The sequence below is a fragment of the Apteryx mantelli genome, unplaced genomic scaffold (assembly GCF_036417845.1).
Source record: "Apteryx mantelli isolate bAptMan1 unplaced genomic scaffold, bAptMan1.hap1 HAP1_SCAFFOLD_20, whole genome shotgun sequence".
In the NCBI taxonomy this organism is placed as follows: domain Eukaryota; kingdom Metazoa; phylum Chordata; class Aves; order Apterygiformes; family Apterygidae; genus Apteryx; species Apteryx mantelli.
Genome location: NW_027118553.1, coordinates 10,026,721 through 10,047,062, shown reverse-complemented (window position 1 = coordinate 10,047,062; position 20,342 = coordinate 10,026,721). Strand labels below are relative to the sequence as shown.

The following is a 20,342-nucleotide window of genomic DNA, read 5'->3' as shown; positions in this document are numbered from 1 at the left end:
ATAGCACCTCTATGATATCTGAGAGACAAATGAGGAAGGTGCAGAGCTGCTGAGAGTACGGAGCTGGTGGTGGGAGGCAATATATGGGCATCTGAAAAGAGCCCTGTGTGTCCTTGGCTAGAAGGGGAGTGTGGAGACCTCCCTCTGGTGCGCTGAGAAAGTCAGAGAAGGTTGGAGATCTGCACTTTGAAACTGGATTCGTCTGCTCTCAGCAAGGGGTGGTTTCTTTCTGGGGCAACCTATGAGTGTGATCGTCCTCCAGCTCAAAGAGTTGCAAGCACAGGACAGCTGGGAACAAGACTAATAGACAAAGTAGCTGTCCTCACTCTGCAGCAAGGGACAGGGAATCCATTTTTCCTGCCAAGGATTTCTACCCTCAAGGAACACTCCTCAGGGGTGACAAGGACATCTAAAAGAAAATAAAAATATTAAAAAATCCCTAAAACTCTGTTTCTCAACTCTCATTCTTTACAAATCAGAGTGAAGACACTGAAAAGCCTTTCTACATGATGGGTGGATTTCACCTGACAGAAACTGTGAATGTCAGAGCTAGTCACTCCCGTTGCCCCATTCCCACTACTGTACAGCAGTACAGGCTCCTCTGGAGCCCATGGGCAGAGATCCCTGCCCCCTACAGCACACTCAGTGATCACAAAGTGGAGCTCAAGCAAGGGAGCTGCACAAAGATCCTCTCAGTAAAGAGAGAGGCAATGTGGGGGCTTGTATGAGAACTGGAAGATTTGGGGTTGTTTTTCTGCTTGAAAAGTCTCTCCTCACTTGTCAATGTCTTTTCTTCTTTGGACAGTCCCCCATGCCTGCAGATAGCAAAATGTCCAACAGCAGCTCCCTCAATGAGTTCCTCCTCGTGGCTTTCGCGGACACACGGGAGCTGCAGCTCTTGCACTTCTCGCTCTTCCTGGGCATCTACCTGGGTGCCCTCCTCAGCAATGGCCTCATCATCACAGCTGTAGCCTGTGACCACCGCCTCCACACCCCCATGTACTTCTTCCTCCTCAACCTCTCCCTCCTCGATCTTGGCACCATCTCCACCACTGTCCCCAAATCCATGGCCAATTCCCTGTGGGACAGCAGGGCCATTTCCTACTCAGGATGTGCTGCCTAGGTCTTCCTGGTTGTCTTCTTGTTTGGAGGAGAGTTTTCTATTCTCACTGTCATGGCCTATGACTGCTTTGTTGCCATCTGCAGACCCCTGCACTACGGGACCATCATGGGCAGCAGAGCTTGTGTCAAAATGGCAGCAGCTGCCTGGGCCACTGCTTTTCTGTATGCTTTGCTGCACACTGGGAACACATTTTCCATACCACTCTGCCAAGGCAATGTGGTGGCCCAGTTCTTCTGTGAGATTCCCCAGATCCTCAGGCTCTCCTGCTCTGACTCTTACCTCAGGGAAGTTGGGCTTATTGTGGTTGGTGCCTCTTCATTCTTTGGGTGTTTTGTTTTCATTGTGCTGTCCTACGTGCAGATCTTCACAGTTGTGCTGAGGATCCCCTCTGAGCAGGGCCGGCACAAAGCCTTTTCCATGTGCCTGCCTCACCTGGCTGTGGTCTCCCTGTGTATCAGCACTGTCCTTTTTGCCTACCTGAAGCCCCCCTCCCTCTCTTCCCCAGCTATGGATCTGGTGGTGGCTGTTCTCTATGCAGTGGTGCCTCCAACAGTGAACCCTCTCATCTACAGCATGAGGAACAAGGAGCTCAAAGATGCCCTGAGGAAAGTGATTTCATAGACATTTTTCAGCAGTGGTAAAATTGCCTTTGCTCTCCACAAATGACTCCCCCTGTGCCCCATACCAGGACTGAGCTTTGTTTGTTCACTTTATTTTTATTATTGCTATTATTATTATTATTATTAGTTATCATGTTGCTACACAAATGCTTGGATTCATTGCACTTTTACTGAGACTGCTCTGTCTCACCTGGTACCCACATAAAATTGTGTCTAATGCTGCATCAGAACTGACTCCCTCTCAGTATCTCTGTAATAAAGTAAGTTCTGCACAGTGCAGTGCCTGAAGGCTGGGCTTTTCTTCCAAAGCTGGTGTCAAGAATAGGCCTCAGGAATTGCATGTGAAAAGGGCCTGCTGGGCAGGGTTGTCCATGGGTTTAGAAGCATAAAGCTCATAATCATGTAATGATCTCTTAGAGACCAAGGGCTGGATTTAGGACTCTCCCATCACTGTCCAGTAACAGTGGCGATGAACAATTGTCAATGATGATGTACAAACCCAGGGCCGTTCAACATGTTAAAGCACAGTGTCAGATGCTCATCCTCCTGGAGAGGAATCTGGAGGTGCCAGGAGAGCTCCGGGAATCTCCTGGGACAGTGTGTGCCTGGGGTGGGCACTGAGTGGAGCCTCACAAAGGGAGAGGTCCTCCAAGGTGGAGTTCCCTAAAGGTAAAACACTAAACCCAAATATCTATGGGCAAAGGAGGACTCTGCCATCCCAGCAGAGGCAGTGGGGACCCATGTGTCATGGGGAAGGGAGACGGGAGAGCGATTCATGTTGTCAGTGTGATACCAGGGGCAAGATGTAGAGGCGCACCTGGACTCAACTAGCACCCTTGCAAATGCTCCCTAGTCCCTCCAAGCACCTGCCACATGCGCAGTCCCTGGAGGGATTAGAGGCCCTGATCCCCATTTGGTTGGGTCTGCTTCCCACCCTGACCAGCATGGCCAGTGCAGAGTGACCCTGTGACCCTGTGGCCCCACAGCCCGCTCACTCTGCAGAGCAGAACCATCAGCTCAGGGCCCTGGGGCAGAAGAGGGGAGGGGGTGTGGGAATGGCCAACGAGATCAGAGGAGGGATTGGGAGAGATGAGAAGGAAGTGGAACTGGGCTTGAAATTGCCGACCTTTAATCCAAGACGATGTTCAGAGTTTGGGCACACTGAAGTGAGCTCGCGGTGCAGAGCCAGAAGTCCTTGCTCTGCTGGTCCTCCACATGGCCTGGGAAGTGCCTGAAGAAGGATTAATGCTCCCCAGCCTCCCAGCTCCTTGTGCCATCATCCCTCCTGACGGGTGGCACCAAAAAGAAGGCTGGGAGCCCTTCTGGGAGCTTGTGTTGAAGGAAGCAGCACCCCGGAGCCATATCAGTTGGCTGCTGTCCCTCAGGCCCTGTCCCCAGCACATCTACTTCAGACAATCTGTGTGTCTTCAGACACCCTGTGTGCTGGTCCATACCCCAAATGTCTCCCCCAGACAAGGCTCCATGCCCACCTGGAGGACTGGGCATACAGCTGTGAGCCCTGGGAGGACAAACCCTCTCCTGGGTTCTCTGCAAGGCTGGCAGGGAGCATGCAGAGGATGTCCTGGGGCCATCTACTGGGCCTGTAGACCATCCTCTTCCCATGGGGGACCTCATACAGGGTCTGTCAGAACAAAGATGCAACCCAGCTTGTTGTTGCATGAACAGAGAGGAGAAACTGCTCCAGGAAACTCCTCCCAGACCCAGCCCCTCACACCAGCCATTTCCAGCACTGGCCATTCCCCATGGTGCTGGTGAGGGGTGATCTTGGAATGTGACCAGCTCCATCTGCCTGCTGGGCTCAGCAGCTGGTGAGGGGTGATCTTGGAATGTGACCAGCTCCATCTGCCTGCTGGGCTCAGCAGCTGGGTGGGGGGAATGTCCAGCCCTGCCTGGCCTCTCTCCCTGGGCCCAGGCACCAGCAGACGCCAGAGCATGGCCGTCTGCTAACCCTGGGGGGACAGGATGAGGCCTGGGCAGGGCTGTGGACTGGTGGGAGGCTGCCAGGCAGGAGGCTTTAGGGAATGGGACACTGAGGTCTGTCATGGGAACCATGATGGGGACAGATTTCCCCACCCTAGAACACACTCTGTCCTGTGCAGTGACTGTACAGTGGGGCAGTGGGGCTGTGGAGCCACGTGCAGGGCAACAGGGCTGGGCCAGTGCAGGGATGGGGCACAGATGGGAGTCATGACACTCCAGGAAGCTCTCGACGGTCATGGAGGGGACTCACTGCTGCTAGCAGGGTCGGGTGTCTCTCAGGGGCTGCAGCCACCAGCACTGCCTGCTAGGACTTCCAGACGCAGGACAGGTGGTTGGTGCCCATCATCACAGCTCATGGTGCCACCTCTCCTGTGTCACCATTATCTCTCAGGAGCACCTCCAGGTGCGTCGCTCCCTGTTCAGGTATAGAGAGGAACTGCTGGAGGTCTCTTCTCACAGCTGCGGGTCCCAGCTCTGCCCTGGTGTCAGCCCACAGGCTCTGCCCTGGGTCATGTTCTGTCTCCATACGCTCTCCTCTGAGACCATGTAGAGACTTGCAACACATAGCTCTGCTTGGAGCTGGCCACCACGGCCTGCCTGTGTATTCCCAGGAGATCTCAGTATGGCTGTACTTGGAGGTGAGGCTGTGACTGTCCTCGGTCAAAGTAGATGAGATGGTGTGGCTGGGGGCCAAGGGGAGGAAAGCATAAGAGACAACAAGGCGAAGATGAAGGAAGGGAAATTTCAAAGGAGTTTAACAAAAAAATAAAGAAACAGCCATGGTAGCTGAGCAGCCCTAGGGCAGGGGCCAGCAGATCTTTAAAAACACTCCTGGAGAAGGCACTTACCAACCTGACCTAACTTTAAAATTAGCCCATCTCAGAGCAGATTGTGGTCCTGGAGATCTCTGGTGGTCCCTCCCAACACAAATCCTGTACAAAGAAGGAGTTGGAAAGATGATTAGGGGACTGGAACATCTCCCCTGTGAAGAAAGGCTGAGAGAGCTTGGCCTGTTTAGCCTGGAGAAGAGAAGGCTGAGAGGAGATCTTATCAATGTGTACAAGTATCTGAAGGGAGGGTGTCAAGAGGATGGGACCAGACTCTTTTCAGTGGTGCCCAGTGACAGGACGCGAGGCAACGGGCACAAACTGAAACACAGACAATTCCATCTGAACATGAGGAAAAACTTTTTCACTGTGAGGGTGACAGAGCACTGGAACAGGTTGCCCAGAGAGGTTGTGGAGTCGCCTTCTCTGGAGATATTCAAAACACGCCTGGACACGATCCTGTGCAATGTGCTCTAGGTGACCCTGCTTGAGCAGGGGGGGTTGGACTAGATGATCTCCAGAGGTCTCTTTCAACCTCAACCATTCTGTGATTCTGTGAAGAGTGGTACAAAGTCCATGACTATCCATGACTAATGGTTACCGTAACATTCTTCAGAGGTCAATACTGGAGGATACCAATGAGGAGGGAAGCCAAAACAAAACCCCTTTCCATTGTCTTCAGTGGCTGCAGAATGAAGCCTGGTTTTAGTGTGAAAGAAAAAAGATTGGGACTGAATGTTCTGAGGGTTATTATAAACTTCTTGATGCCTTCTATGCTCTTCAGTAAAACTTCCTCTGTTCACATCTCAGTCTGCCCTGAACTCCATTCTTCCCCTTGCATCAGGACTGTGGAGCAAGAACTGAGTCCAGGGAAATGCCACACTAATAATCTGGGCAGCCTGGGGAGCCCACTGAAAGAGTAATTATGTGTGTGAGACCTCACAGCACAGGCCTGGAAAAGCCAAGTGGCCTTGACCCTCCCAAGGTCCCAAGGATCCCAAGCCCTGACCCTTGGGGCTGGATATGGCCTCCTCTGCTCATGCCATGGGCTCATGACACACCTCACAGAGTAAGATAAATTGCTGTGGGAGAGGTGGAGGAAGAAAGAAGAAAAGAATCAAAAAGAAGGGAATTCAGGCCATGAGTCCCACCAGGAGACATCTCCAAATGCAGGTGGATTTACCCCCTCTCTGGCAAGGCCGTTTCTTCCATGACCAGTAGCACCTGGGGAAAGGAGGGTCTTTTCCTGACGGTCCTCATGGGATGCAGGGCAGCAAGATTTTAGAGACCCCTTCCAGCCAAGGGGGAGTTGTTGGGCACTCAAAGAAAGATTTCAGCCTGGGACCTTGAAGTCCTGGGTGGCTGAAGATGACGAGATGCCTCCCATGTGTGGCTCACAAGGGACCTGAGTCACATCATGGCCACCTCTGAAATGCCCCCAGAAGCAGAACCTATAACATCTGGCCTGAACAAGACCTGCAGCATTTCCCTACCTTTCCCTGGGCACCTCCAGCTCTCTTTTCAGCTCCTCAACACTGGGGAGCGGTCTCGGTTCCTGGAGTGGTGGGGAAGGCACCAGTGACTGCCAGCCCTGCCACTACACCCAGAATTTCGTTGTGCTGAACTAAACGAAGTCCCCAGGGTGCTGCCTGCAGCTGACTGGATGGGCACAGATGGGACCTGGCCATTCCTCTTCCTCCAAAGCATGTTGCTTGAGGAAGTGCTGGAAGAAGAGGCCTGGTGGGATCCTCATGGCACTGCACTGCCTGGGGCTGTGAAAAACCCCTGCACACAATTCCTGGGCCAGGCACTTTTGGACAAGCAGGCAGCAGTGCTTATGGGAGTCCATCAGGAGCATGCCCTCCAGTTGGGCAGGGAGACCTCAGTCTCTTGTCAGGCTGTAGGAGAGCAGCTGGTCACTCAGAGGACTGGGGGGAGGAGGGACAGGTCCCATGGCTCGTGAGGTGAAGGTGCTGAGGTGTGCCTGGGGCCAGGGCACTGCTACCTCCTCGGCCCTCTGCCAGCTCCTGGGAAGCCACTGCAGGAGCAAGAAAATCCTGGAGAACAGCCTTCCCCATGTTCCTGGGAGTGAATCACAGGGTTACTTCTGTGTGAGAACGTGACCGTCCAGCAGCAGGCACATGACCCAGATACGGGCCTGTAAGGTCAGTGCTACTTCAGTACCTGATAGACAAGAACCAGGCACATGGCTTCAATTCTGACTGTGAGGTCACTTCTGCCTCAGTACCTGATAGGCCATCAGCAGGCTCTTCGCTGGGGTAGGTTCCTGTGAAGTCACCTCTGCCTGTGCTGCTGTTGGGCCAGAAGCAGGTTAATGGCATCATTGTTGTATGTGAGGTCACTGATGCCTGAAGAAATGACAGGCCACTGGCAGGCACAGGGTCAGCAAAGTGGCTGTGATGTCATTCCAATGTGAGAAGCTTATAGACCAACAGCAGGAAGATGGCTGTGAAATGTACTGTGAGGGCACTTCTGCCTGAGCACCTGATAGGCAAGTAGCAGGAAGGTGCTTGGGATGTTGACTGTGAGGTGACTGCTGCTTCAGTACCTGATCTGCCAAAAGTGGGACGTGGTTGTGATGCTGAGAGTGAGCTCACATCCTTCTCTGTAGATTGCATGCCGTCAGCAGGCCCTTGCTTGCTGTCGGTTCATGTAAAGTCACGTCTGTCTGCTGCTGGTAGGCCAGAAGCAGGTTATGGCTTGAGTGTAGGCTGTGAGGTCACTTCTGCCTGAGTCCCGGACAGGCCAGCAGCAGGAAGGGCATCAGCAAAGCAGCTGTGAGGTCACTACAGGCTGAGCAGCTGAGCAGCAGCAACAGGGCTGTGAAATGGCTGGTGAGGCCACTTCTGCCTCTGGAGACGACAGGCCAGAAAGGCGCTGGCCTTGCAGGGCTGTTCCCTGCTGGGCTGGGGCTCTCCAGGGAGGCCTGAGCCACCCCCAGGCTGCGCTGGGCAGGGGGCTTGTGCCGGGCTCCCGCTGCCGTGGATCCAGCAGGGTGCCTGGAGTGCGTGGAATAGACTCATCACCGAGTTCATGCAAGCAGGGATTTGGATGGCTTCTCTGGGACTTTTTGGACACTGGAAGAAAGAGCCTGCTGTTGCATTTAGAAAGAAACACTTATCAGCTGGTAGAAATGAAGCGCACACAGCACAGATCTATGAAACCACAGTTCCTGCCATTGTGTGGGGAGTCTGTTGTTCTACACAAGTTCTCTGTCATGAAATATATATATATATATAAAACCAATACACACACATATATACACACATATATGTGGATATACGTATATATATAAAACAGATATATTTCTTCTTTACAGCCTTTCCTTCCTTCTGCTTCTTTATTGCCCTGGAGCTCAGTCCTGAGTTCCCAGTGTAGCCAAGCAGATCTCCCAAGATGTCTGCTAGTTTTACTGAGTACCACTATGGACTATTTCTGTGCTTGCTGGGTGCTGTCCTTAAAGACCTGCTGGCTTTCCTGAGCTGCTGGGCCCTTCAGAACTGCCTCCCATGGGATCCCCCACCAGTCCCCTCAACAGGCCCAAGTCTGCCCCTCTGAAGCCCAGGGTCTGTGCTCCTCTACTATCCTTCCTCACTCCACTCAGGAGCTGGAACTCTACTTTTTCTTCATCACTGGAGGCAAGGCAGACACTGACTGTACCATCCCTGATCAGTTCCTCCCTGTTTGAAATTTTCAGATACAAACAGGCATCACAAATCGTGCATTTGTGCTAAGAAGCTGTCCCTGATGCCCTCCAGAAACCTCCTGGCCTGCTTGCACTCTGCTGTTTGGCCTTCCAGTTCATGTCAGGGGGATTAAAGTCCCCCCGATAAGAACCAGGGTCTGTGATCCACAGACTTACTCACATTGCTTAAAGGAAACTGCGTCCACCTCCTCTATACCTCCCATTGCGTTGTCACCCTTGTCACCCACAAGCTTGCACCCAAAGCCTTGCCTTAACGTTTTAGGAGCTCCACACGTTTGAGCTGTCCCTTCACAGAAAGGGCATCCCCTTTCCTCATCTTCCCCGTTGCTCTCTCCTGAAGAGTTTGTACCCTACCATCAGGGCTCTCCTATCGTGCAAGTGATCCCACCACATCTCAGTACTCTAGCAATGTTTCAGTCAGATTGGTCATGGTGCAACAAAGCAGGTGGCAATGTCATGGTGAAAGGAGGTTCCCACTAAGAGAGCAAAGCCTGCAGTGCCCAAGGCCAGTGAGAAACAGAGGAGGGCTGTGCAGAAATGGCAGGAGAGAGGTTTGCTGCCTGAGTTGACTCTGCAGCACCTTGGTGCCCTTTGACAGAGGTGAACCAATGTCCAGGCAGGACAAGGTGCCAGTGAAAAAGTCCCTGGCCTGGACAGCCTGCAATTAAGCCACCTTGAGGTCATCATTAGACCTTTCCCTGTTCATATCATCTGGGGGTGAGAAGAGGTTCAGGGGAAGGAGAGCAAGATGGGGTTTAGTGTGCAGAGACTAGAGCAGAGACCTTGGTGTGATGTGCCTCCCCCATTTATGCAGCACGCTTGGATATGGGCAGTGCAGACTGTGCCCGAAGGCAGAGGTAGGATTCATTTGTTTGGGCACAGGGAGGAAACGCAAGATGCCCTGGGGCACTTGCCCAGCACCACTCCAAAAGGACATGGCTTTCCTGTAGGGGCCATACTGTATGTGCTAGAAACATGCAGTTGTGCTGGGCACCCCAGACATCTGACATGGCCCTGCCAGTCTTTTTTTTGTCATTACATGTAGTGTCTGCCCTGGATTACATCAGGATTTTGCACTGTAGGGATCTGCTTGTGTCACAGCTTCCTAGTGAGTGGTGCTCTAGCAGTATTAGGCATCTGGGGTCATTTGAGATGGCCAGGGAAATTCCCCACCTGGCCCCCACCTCATGCTCCAGAAGGATGCAGGTCTCACAGTCACTCCATCAGAGCAAGCAGACACTGGCACATGTCTTGGACCACCTCTGTCTCTTCAACTGTCCCCAGGTGTTTGTGTGGGAGCAACTGACTCCCACCCTCCATCTCAGGTGGTTATAACGTGAGCTTAGACAGGGATCTCACACGCAGACATCTATTTTGTGTACACTTTGGTTTGGGCAAGGAGAATCCCACCTCCTGCTTTTTTTTTTGATGTTCATGGGAGAGAGCTGAATCCCACCCATCCTTGGGGCTTCTAAAGGGGCATGTGATGCCCAGATTGACTCATCTGAATCAAAACCTGAACCATGGGTAAACGACCTCCCTTCTTGTCCTCGAGTCTGTCCTGCCTAGTTAGGAGTGAGACATTTCCACCTCTTGCAGATAACCATCCTGTGATGAGACAAATTATAATGCTGGAATCAGTCTTCCTTCAGTGTTGAGAAAGAGACCAATGTGGATTATTTTAGTCTACTTCAGGGAACATTTCCCAGGAGGAGGCAGCACAAGGGACAGAGAAAGTCAGGACTTCAGCTGGGCCCCTGCTCCTGGGCAGGGCCAGGCTCCTGCAATGGAAGGAGCTCACAGCAACCTGGCAGCACTGCTGAGAGACAGCTGTGTGCAGGAGCAGCTCCTCTGCAAAGAGCAGCAGGGCTGCAGGCTCTGCCTGCTGCTGCTGACATGAAATGAGACAAGGCAGGGAGAAGTGAAAGGCAGTGTGGAGTGGGAGGAGAGAGGAGAGCTCATTGTGGGAGGAATCTTCACAGCTCCTGACATGGTAAGTCTCTGGCTGCAGGGCAATGCTACTGTGGTTCCTGGAGGGATCTTCTAAACCCATCCCATCCTACGACTGATAGATTCAGGCATGAATTCAGTGACCTCTGGTCTGTGAGAATCTTCATCAAACCCCTTCAACCCCACCTCAGCCTACAGACAGCACCAGCAGCACCTTGACTGCTTTATAAGAGTTGTTCTGACCTGCTCTTTAGCACCTGTGAGAACAGAGATACCTGTGCCCAGTGCCCTGTCCTGGGTGGTTTCTGTAGGGCAGAATGGAGCCCACAGAGGGTGGGATGGGGTCTGTGAGCACTGACTGGGAAAAGATGTTGGGACAGAGTAAGAGCTGGCAGCAGGGACAGTGCCGGGTGTCAGAGATGGGCAGGGAATGAGAGGGAACTGCTAACAGAATCGTCATGGGAGAATGGATCTGAGCAAGTCTTGGTCAGTCCCTCCAATGCAGACAGCTTCTTCCGAACAAGCCCCCCATGTCTCTTCTCTGACCCAGCAGAGCCTCTGCCCTGACAGCCATGGAGTCCAGGCTCTGAGAGTGACTGCCCTGCGTTGTCACCATCTGTGAGACAGCATGCCCAGCTGGGTAAGGTGAGGGCTTTCCTGAGTGCCCATCTGCCCCTCTCTCCTTGCCTCCCTTGGCAGCAGGATCATGGTGTTGCTCCTTGTTTCCCCTCCTCTCCATGCTGCTCCTGTTCTTCTCTCAGGCTCCCTGGGTTTGGTGGGTTTTCAGCTGCAGTACAGACACCTGCCCTGTGAGTTGTGCAAGAGAGGGGTCTGCTTGGGAATGAGGTGTCTGCAGCCCCCTTCTAGCCTCGGTGGCTGCAGGAGATGCAGTCTGTGGTGTTGGGAATTGAGCTGACTTTCCCTTAAGGAGAGCCCATCTTCAGTCCTTAATGTCCTTTGACCATTTCCCTGTCATGTCCTGCCAGACTTTGAGCTGCCCTCCAGAAGGGCACTGCTGCCTCATAGCATCTCTGTGATGTCCAAGAGACCTGTGAAGAATCTGCAGAGATGCTGAGAGTATGGAAATGGTGTTGGGAAACTGTATATGGGCATCTGAAAAGAGCCCTGTGTGTCCTTGCCGAGAAGGGGAGTGTCGACATCTCCCTCTGGTGCCCTGAGAAAGGGAGAGATGGTCGTAGACCTGCGGTTTTGAATCTGGACTCGTCTGCTCTCAGCAGGGGCTGGTTTCTTTTTAGGGCAACATATGAGTGTGATTGTCGACCAGATCAAAGAGTTGCAAGCTCAGGACAGTTGGGAACGAGAATAAACAGACAAGCTGTCCTCACTCTGCACCAAGTGACAGTGAATCCATTTTTGTCAGGACTCAGTAGAAATGCCAAGGATTTCTACCTTTGAGGAACACTCCTCAGGGGTGACAAGGACATCTAATAGAAAATAAACACCATTTAAAAATCTCTAAAACTCTGTTCCTCAACCCTCATTCTTTACAATGTAGAGTGAAGATGCTGAAAAGCCTTTCTACATGACGGGTGGATTTCACCTGACAGAAACTGTGAATGTCAGAGCTAGTCACCTTCCTTCCCCCTTTCCCACTACTGTAAAGCAGGACGGACTCCTCTGGAGCCCACGGGCAGAGGCCCCTGCTCCTCACAGCACCACACTCAGCCAGTGCAAAGTGGACCTGAAGCAAGGGAGCTGCTCACAGATCCTCTCCATAAAGACAGAGGTAATGTGGGGGGTTGCATGAGAACTGCAACATTTGGGGGGGTTTCTTTGCTTTAAAAATGTCTCTGCTAACTTCTCAATGTCTTCTCTCCCTTGGACAGTCCCCAAACCCCAGAGGCAGCAAAATGTCCAACGGCAGCTCCCTCAACGAGTTCCTCCTCCTGGCATTTGCGGACACACGGGAGCTACAGCTCTTGCACTTCTCGCTCTTCCTGGGCATCTACCTGGGTGCCCTCCTCAGCAATGGCCTCATCATCACAGCCGTAGCCTGCGACCACCACCTCCACACCCCCATGTACTTCTTCCTCCTCAATCTCTCCCTCCTCGACCTTGGCTCCATCTCCACCACTGTTCCCAAATCCATGGCCAATTCTTTCTGGAACAGCAGGGCCATTTCCTACTCAGGATATGCTGCCCAGGTCTTCCTGGTTGTCTTCTTGTTTAGAGGAGAGTTTTCTATTCTCACAGTCATGGCCTATGACCGCTTTGTTGCCATCTGTAGACCGCTGCACTACGGGACGATCATGGGTGGCAGAGCCTGTGCCAAAATGGCAGCAGCTGCCTGGGCCAGTTGTTTTCTCAATGCACTGCTGCACACTGCTAACACATTTTCCATACCACTCTGCCAAGGCAACACAGTGGAGCAGTTTTTCTGTGAAATCCCCCAGATCCTCAAGCTCTCCTGCTCAGACTCCTACCTCAGGGAAGTTGGGCTTGTTGTGTTTAGTCTCTGTTTATTCTTTGGGTGCTTTGTTTTCATTCTGCTGTCCTATGTGCAGATCTTCAGTGCTGTGCTGAGGATCCCCTCTGAGCAGGGACGACACAAAGCCTTCTCCATGTGCCTCCCTCACCTGGCCGTGGTCTCCCTGTGTGTCAGCACTGCAATGTTTGCCTACGTGAAGCCCCCCTCGATCTCCTCCCCAGCTCTGGATCTGGTGGTGGCTGTTCTGTATTTGGTAGTGCCTCCAGCAGTGAATCCTCTCATCTACAGCATGAGGAACAAGGAGCTCAAAGATGCCCTGAGGAAAGTGATTTCATGGACTTTTTTCAGCAGTGGTAACATTGCCTTTGCTCTCCACAACTGAATCCCAGTTTATCCCAAACAGCCCTGAGCTTTGTCTGTTCACTTTATTTTTACAATTATTATTATTACTACTATTATTATTATTATTATTATTTGTTATCATGTTACTAAACAGATGCTTCGATTCATTCCACCTTCACTGAGACTGCTCTGTCTCACCAGGTGCCCATATAAAATTGTGTCCAGCACTGGGTCAGAGCTGACTCCCTCACAGCATCTCTGTAATAAAGTAGCTTCTGCCCAGTACAGTGCCTGAAGGCTGGGCTTTTCTTCCAAAGCTGGTGTCAAGAATAGGCCTAAAGAACTGCATATCAAAAGGGCCTGCTGGTCAGGGTTGTCCATGGATTTAGAAGCAAAAAGCTCATAATCATGTAATGATCTCTTAGAGAACAAGGGCTGGATTTAGGACTTGCCCATTGCTGTCTAGTAGCAGCGGAGATAATGAATTGTGAATGATGATGTACAAACCCAGGGCCGTTCCACATGTTAAAGCACAGTGTCAGATGCCCGTCCTTCTGGAAGGGAATCTGGAAGTGCCAGGAGATCTCCGGGAATCTCCTGGGACAGTGTGTGCCTGGGGTGGGCAGTGAGTGGAGCCTCACAAAGGAAGAGGTCCTCCAAGGTGGAGTCACCTAAGGGTAAAGGGCTAAACCCAAGTATCTATGGGCAAAGGAGGACTCTGCCATCCCAGCAGAGGCAGTGGGGACCCATGTGTCATGGGGAAGGGAGACTGGAGAGTGATTCATGTCATCAATGTGACACCAGGGGCAAGATGTAGAGGCACACCTGGACTCAGCTATTACCCTTGGAAATGCTCCCTAGTCCCTCCAAGCACCTGCCACATCCACAGTCCCTGGAGGGATTAGAGGCCCTGATCCCCATTTGGTTGGGTCTGCTTCCCACCCTGACCAACACGGCTAGTGCAGAGTGACCCTGTGGCCCTGTGGCCCCACAGCCCGCTCACTCTGCAGAGCAACACCACCAGCTCTGCAGGGAACAGGGGAGGGGGTGTGGGAATGTCCGATGAGATCAGAGGAGTGATTGGGAGAGATGAGAAGGAAGTGGAACTGGGCTTGAAATTGCCGACCTTTAATGCAAAACAATGTTCAGAGTGTGGGCACACTGAAGTGATGTCCCAGTGCAGAGCCAGAAGTCCTTGCTCTGCTGGCCCTCCACATGGCCTGGGAAGTGCCTGAAGAAGGATTAATGCTCCCCACGCTCCGACCTCATAGTGTCATCCTCCCTCCTGAAGGGTGCCACCAAAAGTAAGCCTGGGAGCCCTTCTGGGATCCTGCATTGAAGGAAGAAGATCCCGGGAGTCATATCAGTTTGCTGCTGTCCCTCAGGCCCTGTCCCCAGCACATCTACTTCAGACAATCTCCCCCACCCTGTGTGTTGGTCCTCACCCCAAAAGTCACCCCCAGACAAGCCTCCATGCCCAGCTGGAGAACTAAGCATGCAGCTGTGAGCCCTGGGAGGACAAGCCTTCTCCTGGGTCCTCTGCAGGGCTGGCAGGGAGCAGGCAGAGGAAACCCTGGGGCCATCTACTGGGCCTGTAGACCATCCTCCTCTCATGGGGGGCCTCAGGCAGGGTCTGTCAGAACAAAGATCCAGCCCAGCTTGTTGCATGGATAGAGAGGAGAAACTGCCCCAGGAAACTCCTCCCAGGCCCAGCCCCTCATAGCAGCCATTTCCAGCACTGGCCATTCCCCATGGTGCTGGTGAGGGGTGATCTTGGAATGTGACCAGCTCTCTCTGCCTGCTGGGCTCAGCACCTGTATGGGGGGAATGGCCAGCCCTGCCTGGCCTCTCTCCCTGGGCCCAGACCCCAGCAGACCCCAGCACATGGCCTTCCGCTCACCCCGTGAGGACAGAATCAGGGCTGGGCAGGGGCTGGGGAGTGGTGTGAAGCTGCCAGGCTGGAGGGCCATGGTGGACGGGGCACCGAGGGCTGTCATGGGGACCATGCTGGGGGGATGTTTCCCCACCCCTGAACCCACACTGTGCTGTGCCGTGCCTGCACAGTGGGGCCGTGGGGCCGCATGCAGGGCGGCAGAGCTGGGCCAGTGCAAGGATGAGGCGCAGATGGGAGCCACAACACTCTGGGAAGCTCCCGACAGTCGTGGAGGGGACTCACTGCTGCTAGCAGAGTTGGAGGTCTCTTAGGGGCTGCAGTCACCAGCACCGCTGGCCAGGACTCGCAGACCCAGTACAGATGGTTGGTGCCAAGCACTGCAGCTCACAGTGCCCCTGCTCTTGTCTCACCATCCTCTCTCAGGAGCACCACGGAGTGTGTCACTCCCTGCCCAGGTATGGAGAGGGGCTGCCAGAGGTCTTCTCTTCTCACAGTTGCGGGTCCCAGCTCTGCCCCGGTGTCAGCCCACAGGCTCTGCCCTGGGTCATGTTATGTCTCCATGTTATGTCTCCTCTGAGACCACGTAGGGACCTGCAGCACATAGCTCCGCTTGGAGCCGGACACCATGGCCTGCCTCCATGGTCCCAGGAGATCCCAGCTAGGCTGTGCTTGAAGGCAAGGTTGTGATTGTGCCTGGTCAAGGTAGATGGGATGGTGTGGCTGGGGGCCAAGGGGAGGAAAGGGCAAGAGACAACAAGGAGAAGATGCAGCAAAGCAAATTTCGAAGGAGTTTAAGGAAAAAAATAAATAATCATGATATTTAAGCAGCACTGGGGCAGGGGCCAGGAGACCTTTAAAAACACGCCTGGAGAAAGCACCTACCAACCTGATCTAACTGTAAAGTTAGCCCAGCTCAGAGCACATTGTGGTCCTGCAGATCACTGTTGTGGGGCTGAGGCCTTGCTGCCATTTGTACTGCCTGGTCAAGCCTGTCCTCAGAGTCACACAGTGAGTGAGTTCATCCTCCAAAGGAGTCTCTGCTCCATGGGCAAAAGGAGTCAAAGCAGTGCAGGGAGACTGCAGAAAAGTTCTCAGGAACACACCAGGCATTCAGCCCCTTCCACTGCTGAGGTGTCCCCAGACTGGTGCTTTGCCTCCTAGGTCTTAAGGGCTGAGAAATTTTTGCAGCCAGAGCAGACTGGAGTCCCACCTCCTGGTCTCATGGGGCACAGGGCATCAGCAGAGCTGTAGCGGCTGCAGGGAGGGAATCAGTGTTCGGGACATGAGCAGATCCCCCTCTGCCCTCCCCTCTCTCTTCATCCCCTGGAACAGAGACTGTGTTCCGTGTTGGCCCTCCCTGCCAGGTTGTATTCCCATCCAGAGGGGATGCAGGCTTCACCCTGGAGAAATGCAGGAGAGCCCAGTCTCATTTAGAGGAGCAGGGTCCCACCACCCCTGCTGGGTGGCCAGGGCTGCAGGCTGCAGACCCCACTCTGTTCCCCACAGACCTCCTGCCTGGGGCAGAGGGTGCCCAGCAAGAAGGCAGTCATGCCTGGCGGTCTGGTGCCATTGAGGTGGTGTCCTTTGGACCAGCCTCTGTCTGTAAGGGACTCACGAACTTCTCTGCCTCCATGTTAGTGGCAAAGTTAGTGTCCCAGGTTCTTCTCTCTGGAGAGCTGAGGATTTAATTCTCTGGAGAAAGGGAAAACCCTTTTGTCAATGGGACTTATAATACGCTGTCAACTCTCTACTGTCTTCTCCTGCTCTATCACCCCAGAAATCCTTTGGCAGGGACATTTTCTGGTATCTGACCCTGGTTTGAGCAGCTGGTTGCACTACAGGCAGCCTGTGGTCCCTTCAACCTTAATTATCCGAAAAGCCTATGACCTCAGGCCCCATTTCAAGCACAGAGCAAATGTCTCTGGGACAGGAGTCATTTGTGCTTTATGTGACCATTCAGAAGAAGGTGGTGAACACCTCCACCTTCTTCCTTGTTGACTGTAAGGGCAGCCTGGGAGGCACTGCCTCAGGCATATCTACATTACCCCTGAAGTTCTTTGCATCCACCTTTAGCCACATACAAGTCCATTGCCTGGATACCCTCAGTGGTGAGGGGAGAAATGCAGGCTTTTCTGCAGGTTGAGTTCTCTACCTCTGTAGTTGCACCTCTAGGGAGATGGTGCCATGCTGCCCTTTCTTTCCTGCCTGAAGCTCAGCCTGGATGGGGATGCGGATGTGGAGGTTGGCTGTCACTGTGATGACCATGAGATGGTGGAGAGGTAGGAAGAATAACAGAATCACTGCCCTGGAGTGCAGCAGAGAGGATTTCATCTTGTTCAGGATCTGCTTTTCAGGATCCCACAGGTGACTGCCGTGGAGGGCAGAGGAGCCATGCAGCCCTCTTGGACCATCAGGGCCAGTGTGCTCGAAGCACAGGAACAGTCTAGTCTGCAGGAAAGTCCATCAGGGCCTGGCCTGAGGCTGGCAGAGATGAGCAGGGACTTTGTGATTTAGGACTTGAAAAGGCAGAAGGAAGCGCAGAGAGGGTTGAAACAGGAGTGGGCTACCTAGGAAGAAGACACAGCCGTTGTGTGTGGTGGAAGGGATGGAGTTAGGCAAGCCAAAGCTCAGCTGGAGATGGAGCTGGAGCTGGAGGTAGAGCTAGGAAGGGATGGGGAGGGCAACCAGAAGGGCTTCTGTAAGGACACTGGCAGAACAAGGCAGGCAGGAAAATGTGGTCTCCCTGCTCAGTGGAGCGGGGGACGTATTGACAAAGAGAGGGGAAAGGCTGAGGAGCTCATTGCCTCTATTACCTTGTCTTTTACTGGTCTTGTCTACTGCCAGGCCTCCGAGTCCTCTGGCAGCATCTGTGTTAACAAAGCCTCACCCATGGCAGAAGACGATGCATCTGGAGAGGACTTTTGCCTAATGGACACACACAAGTCCATGGGACCAAACGGGAAGCACCCCAGGGTGCAGGGAGAGGTGGCCGGAGTCATTGAAATGCTGCTGTTGATCATCTTGTAAAGGTCAGGGTAATCAGGGAGGTTCCTGATGACTGGGAAAAGGCAGACATTGCACCCATTTTCCAGAAGGGCAAGAGGGAGCATCTGGGCAATGACAGGCTGGTCCTCTTCATCTCAGTCCCTGGGAAGGTGATGGAGCAAATCCTCCTGGAAACCATCTCCAAGCCTATGAAGGACAAGGCCTGGAAGAGGCAGCATGCATTGACCAAGGGGAAATGGAAACCATGCCTGACCAACCTGATTGCCTTCTACCATCAGATGAATGGCTTTGTGCACAAGGGGAAAGCAGGGCATTTTGTGAATCTTCCCTTTAGCAAGGCCTTTGACACAGTCCCCCAGAGTCTCCTTAGAGGCAAAATGTGGAGATCTGCCCTGGATCAATGGACCATAAGGTAGGTGGAAGATTGGCTGGACCATCAGGCTGAAACGCTGTGATCAGTGGTACAAGTTCCAAGTGGCAGCCGGTTACTAGCAGCATCCCTCAGTGATCACCATGTGGGGCAGCACTGTTTAACATCTTGATGAATGGCCTGCACAGTGGATGGAGCGCACTCTCAGCACCCTTGTGGGCAATACATAACCAGGGGGAGCCCCTGGGCAACCTCATCTATTTGCCTCTGCATTGACCGGGGGGGTTGGGATTAGATGACATCCAGAGGTCTCCCCCACCCTAAGTGCTGTGATTCAGTGCACCGTTCCCTGGAGAGTTCTGTAAAGAGAGAGGAGGCCGAGGAAGAAGAAAGGAGAGAGAGGCAGAAGAAGAGATCTGAAACATGTCCATTTAAATAGAGTAGTTCCTCAGAACAAAATTTTTTCATGCAGAGGATTGCCAGCAAATGTATTTTGATGAAGAATGTATCTATATATATTTGTGTGCTCACATAGACAGACTAATTCCTGTAGTGCATGAACATGGTGCTGCCAATTCATAAGAAAAAAAAAAATTTGGCAATGGTAAAAACTGTGGGAAGTTTTGGAAATGAGGATTTTTTGTCACTTATTGCACTGAAGATGTTTTAGAGACTCCTTTAAAACATTGCTTAAACACGGGTATGTTGAGATTTGTGCAAATTTGACCACCCAAAAGTAAAGCATTTCCTTAAAGCTCGTCACCCTGCTTTTCCCAGCAGTCAAGAGATCCCGACACCTCAGAGTGCGACATGCTCTGTGCAAAGAGTGAGGGGTGGCACGGACAGCCATGGGCAGGGGGTGGTTTTCTGAGCACCGGGCTCTGTGTGAGACACAACAATATCCTGTTTAGTGGTGTCGGCCTGATTATAACAGAAAAGTTAGAAAAGGACATTAAAAATGAAACAAGAAAGAAAATAAGACAAACACTGAAAGCAAAGAAATGCTTTGTTTTACCTTCCAGCTTTTCTTTTTTTGTGTGTTCTTATTGTCTTTCCTGATTTGTTCTGTTTTAGCACACTAGTCTTCTGGGGAGATTATGCATTATATTTCTGTCTGAAAAGGAAAGAGATTTTGAGAACTGTGGTGGGATGCAGTCACAGGGTCATGGGTGGCTGGTGCCATTGCAGGTGCCCTGGTCCTCTCTGCTGCCCGGCCTCCCTCTGAAGCTCCGAGGGGCTCCGGTCTCCTGCAGGTGCCCTATGCGAGCTGCCAGGCCCAGGCAGGTGCCTCAGAGACACCAGGGCCTCTCCAAGTGCCACTGGATGTTTACAATTAGAAACCTGAGCTCTGCCTGGAAAGGTGAAGAACTGTTCTCAACATTAAAAAAATAAATAAATGAGAACATTTTCATGAGCTGAAAGGATTGAATAATGTTAATAAAATGTCAGTGTTTCCCACGATGATGTAATGGAAATTTGGAGGAAGGGCATGAATCTCAGGAGAAGAAATGCTGATCTGCCCCTTAACTTGTGTTATCACTGCTCTCTCTGTTATGCTGTGGTTTTAACCTCACTAATCTTTCACCTATTTCCATATGCCCTGATTAAGTTGATCGTTTCTAAAGACAACTTTCTGTCAGACAATCTGGGCCTGTGCACCTTCCATAGTTTTCTAGTCTTCCTCCTACCCTTACTCTTTATCATTCAGATACTTCTCAACTCTCCACTTGCTGCTTTGAGTTTCAGGGAGTCTGAAGCTTGCCTCATCTTTCAGCAGTCTAATTGTCTCTTCAACCAGTTCCTTCACTGTGTGTCTATCCAGCCTTTCCTATCTATTTGTGAAGAACATTTCAAGGAAGGTTCTTCCTTGTAGACTCTGGACCTCACTGGAGGCAACTTCGACTTGACATACAGTTGGGGAGTGTATTTTATTTCTTAGGACACTGGATCGTGTTTATTTTTCTTTGATCACACTTAAGACAAATCCTTCTGTGCCTGTTTGCAGCTAGTTCTCTAAGGAAAGCAGGTGGGAA

The 20,342-nt window shown here is 52.3% G+C and overlaps 1 protein-coding gene across 1 annotated transcript in view; it reads left to right on the top strand.

Moving 5' to 3' along the window:
- Nucleotides 1-829: 829 nt before the first annotated feature.
- Nucleotides 830-20,342, top strand: part of LOC136996013 (olfactory receptor 6P1-like) — a 64,415-nt gene continuing 44,902 nt past the window's right edge. Inside the window, exons 1-2 of the mRNA XM_067317008.1 lie at nt 830-967; nt 12,096-12,289. Of these exons, the coding sequence (XP_067173109.1) occupies nt 830-967; nt 12,096-12,289 (332 nt within the window). The remainder of the gene's footprint in view (nt 968-12,095; nt 12,290-20,342) is intronic.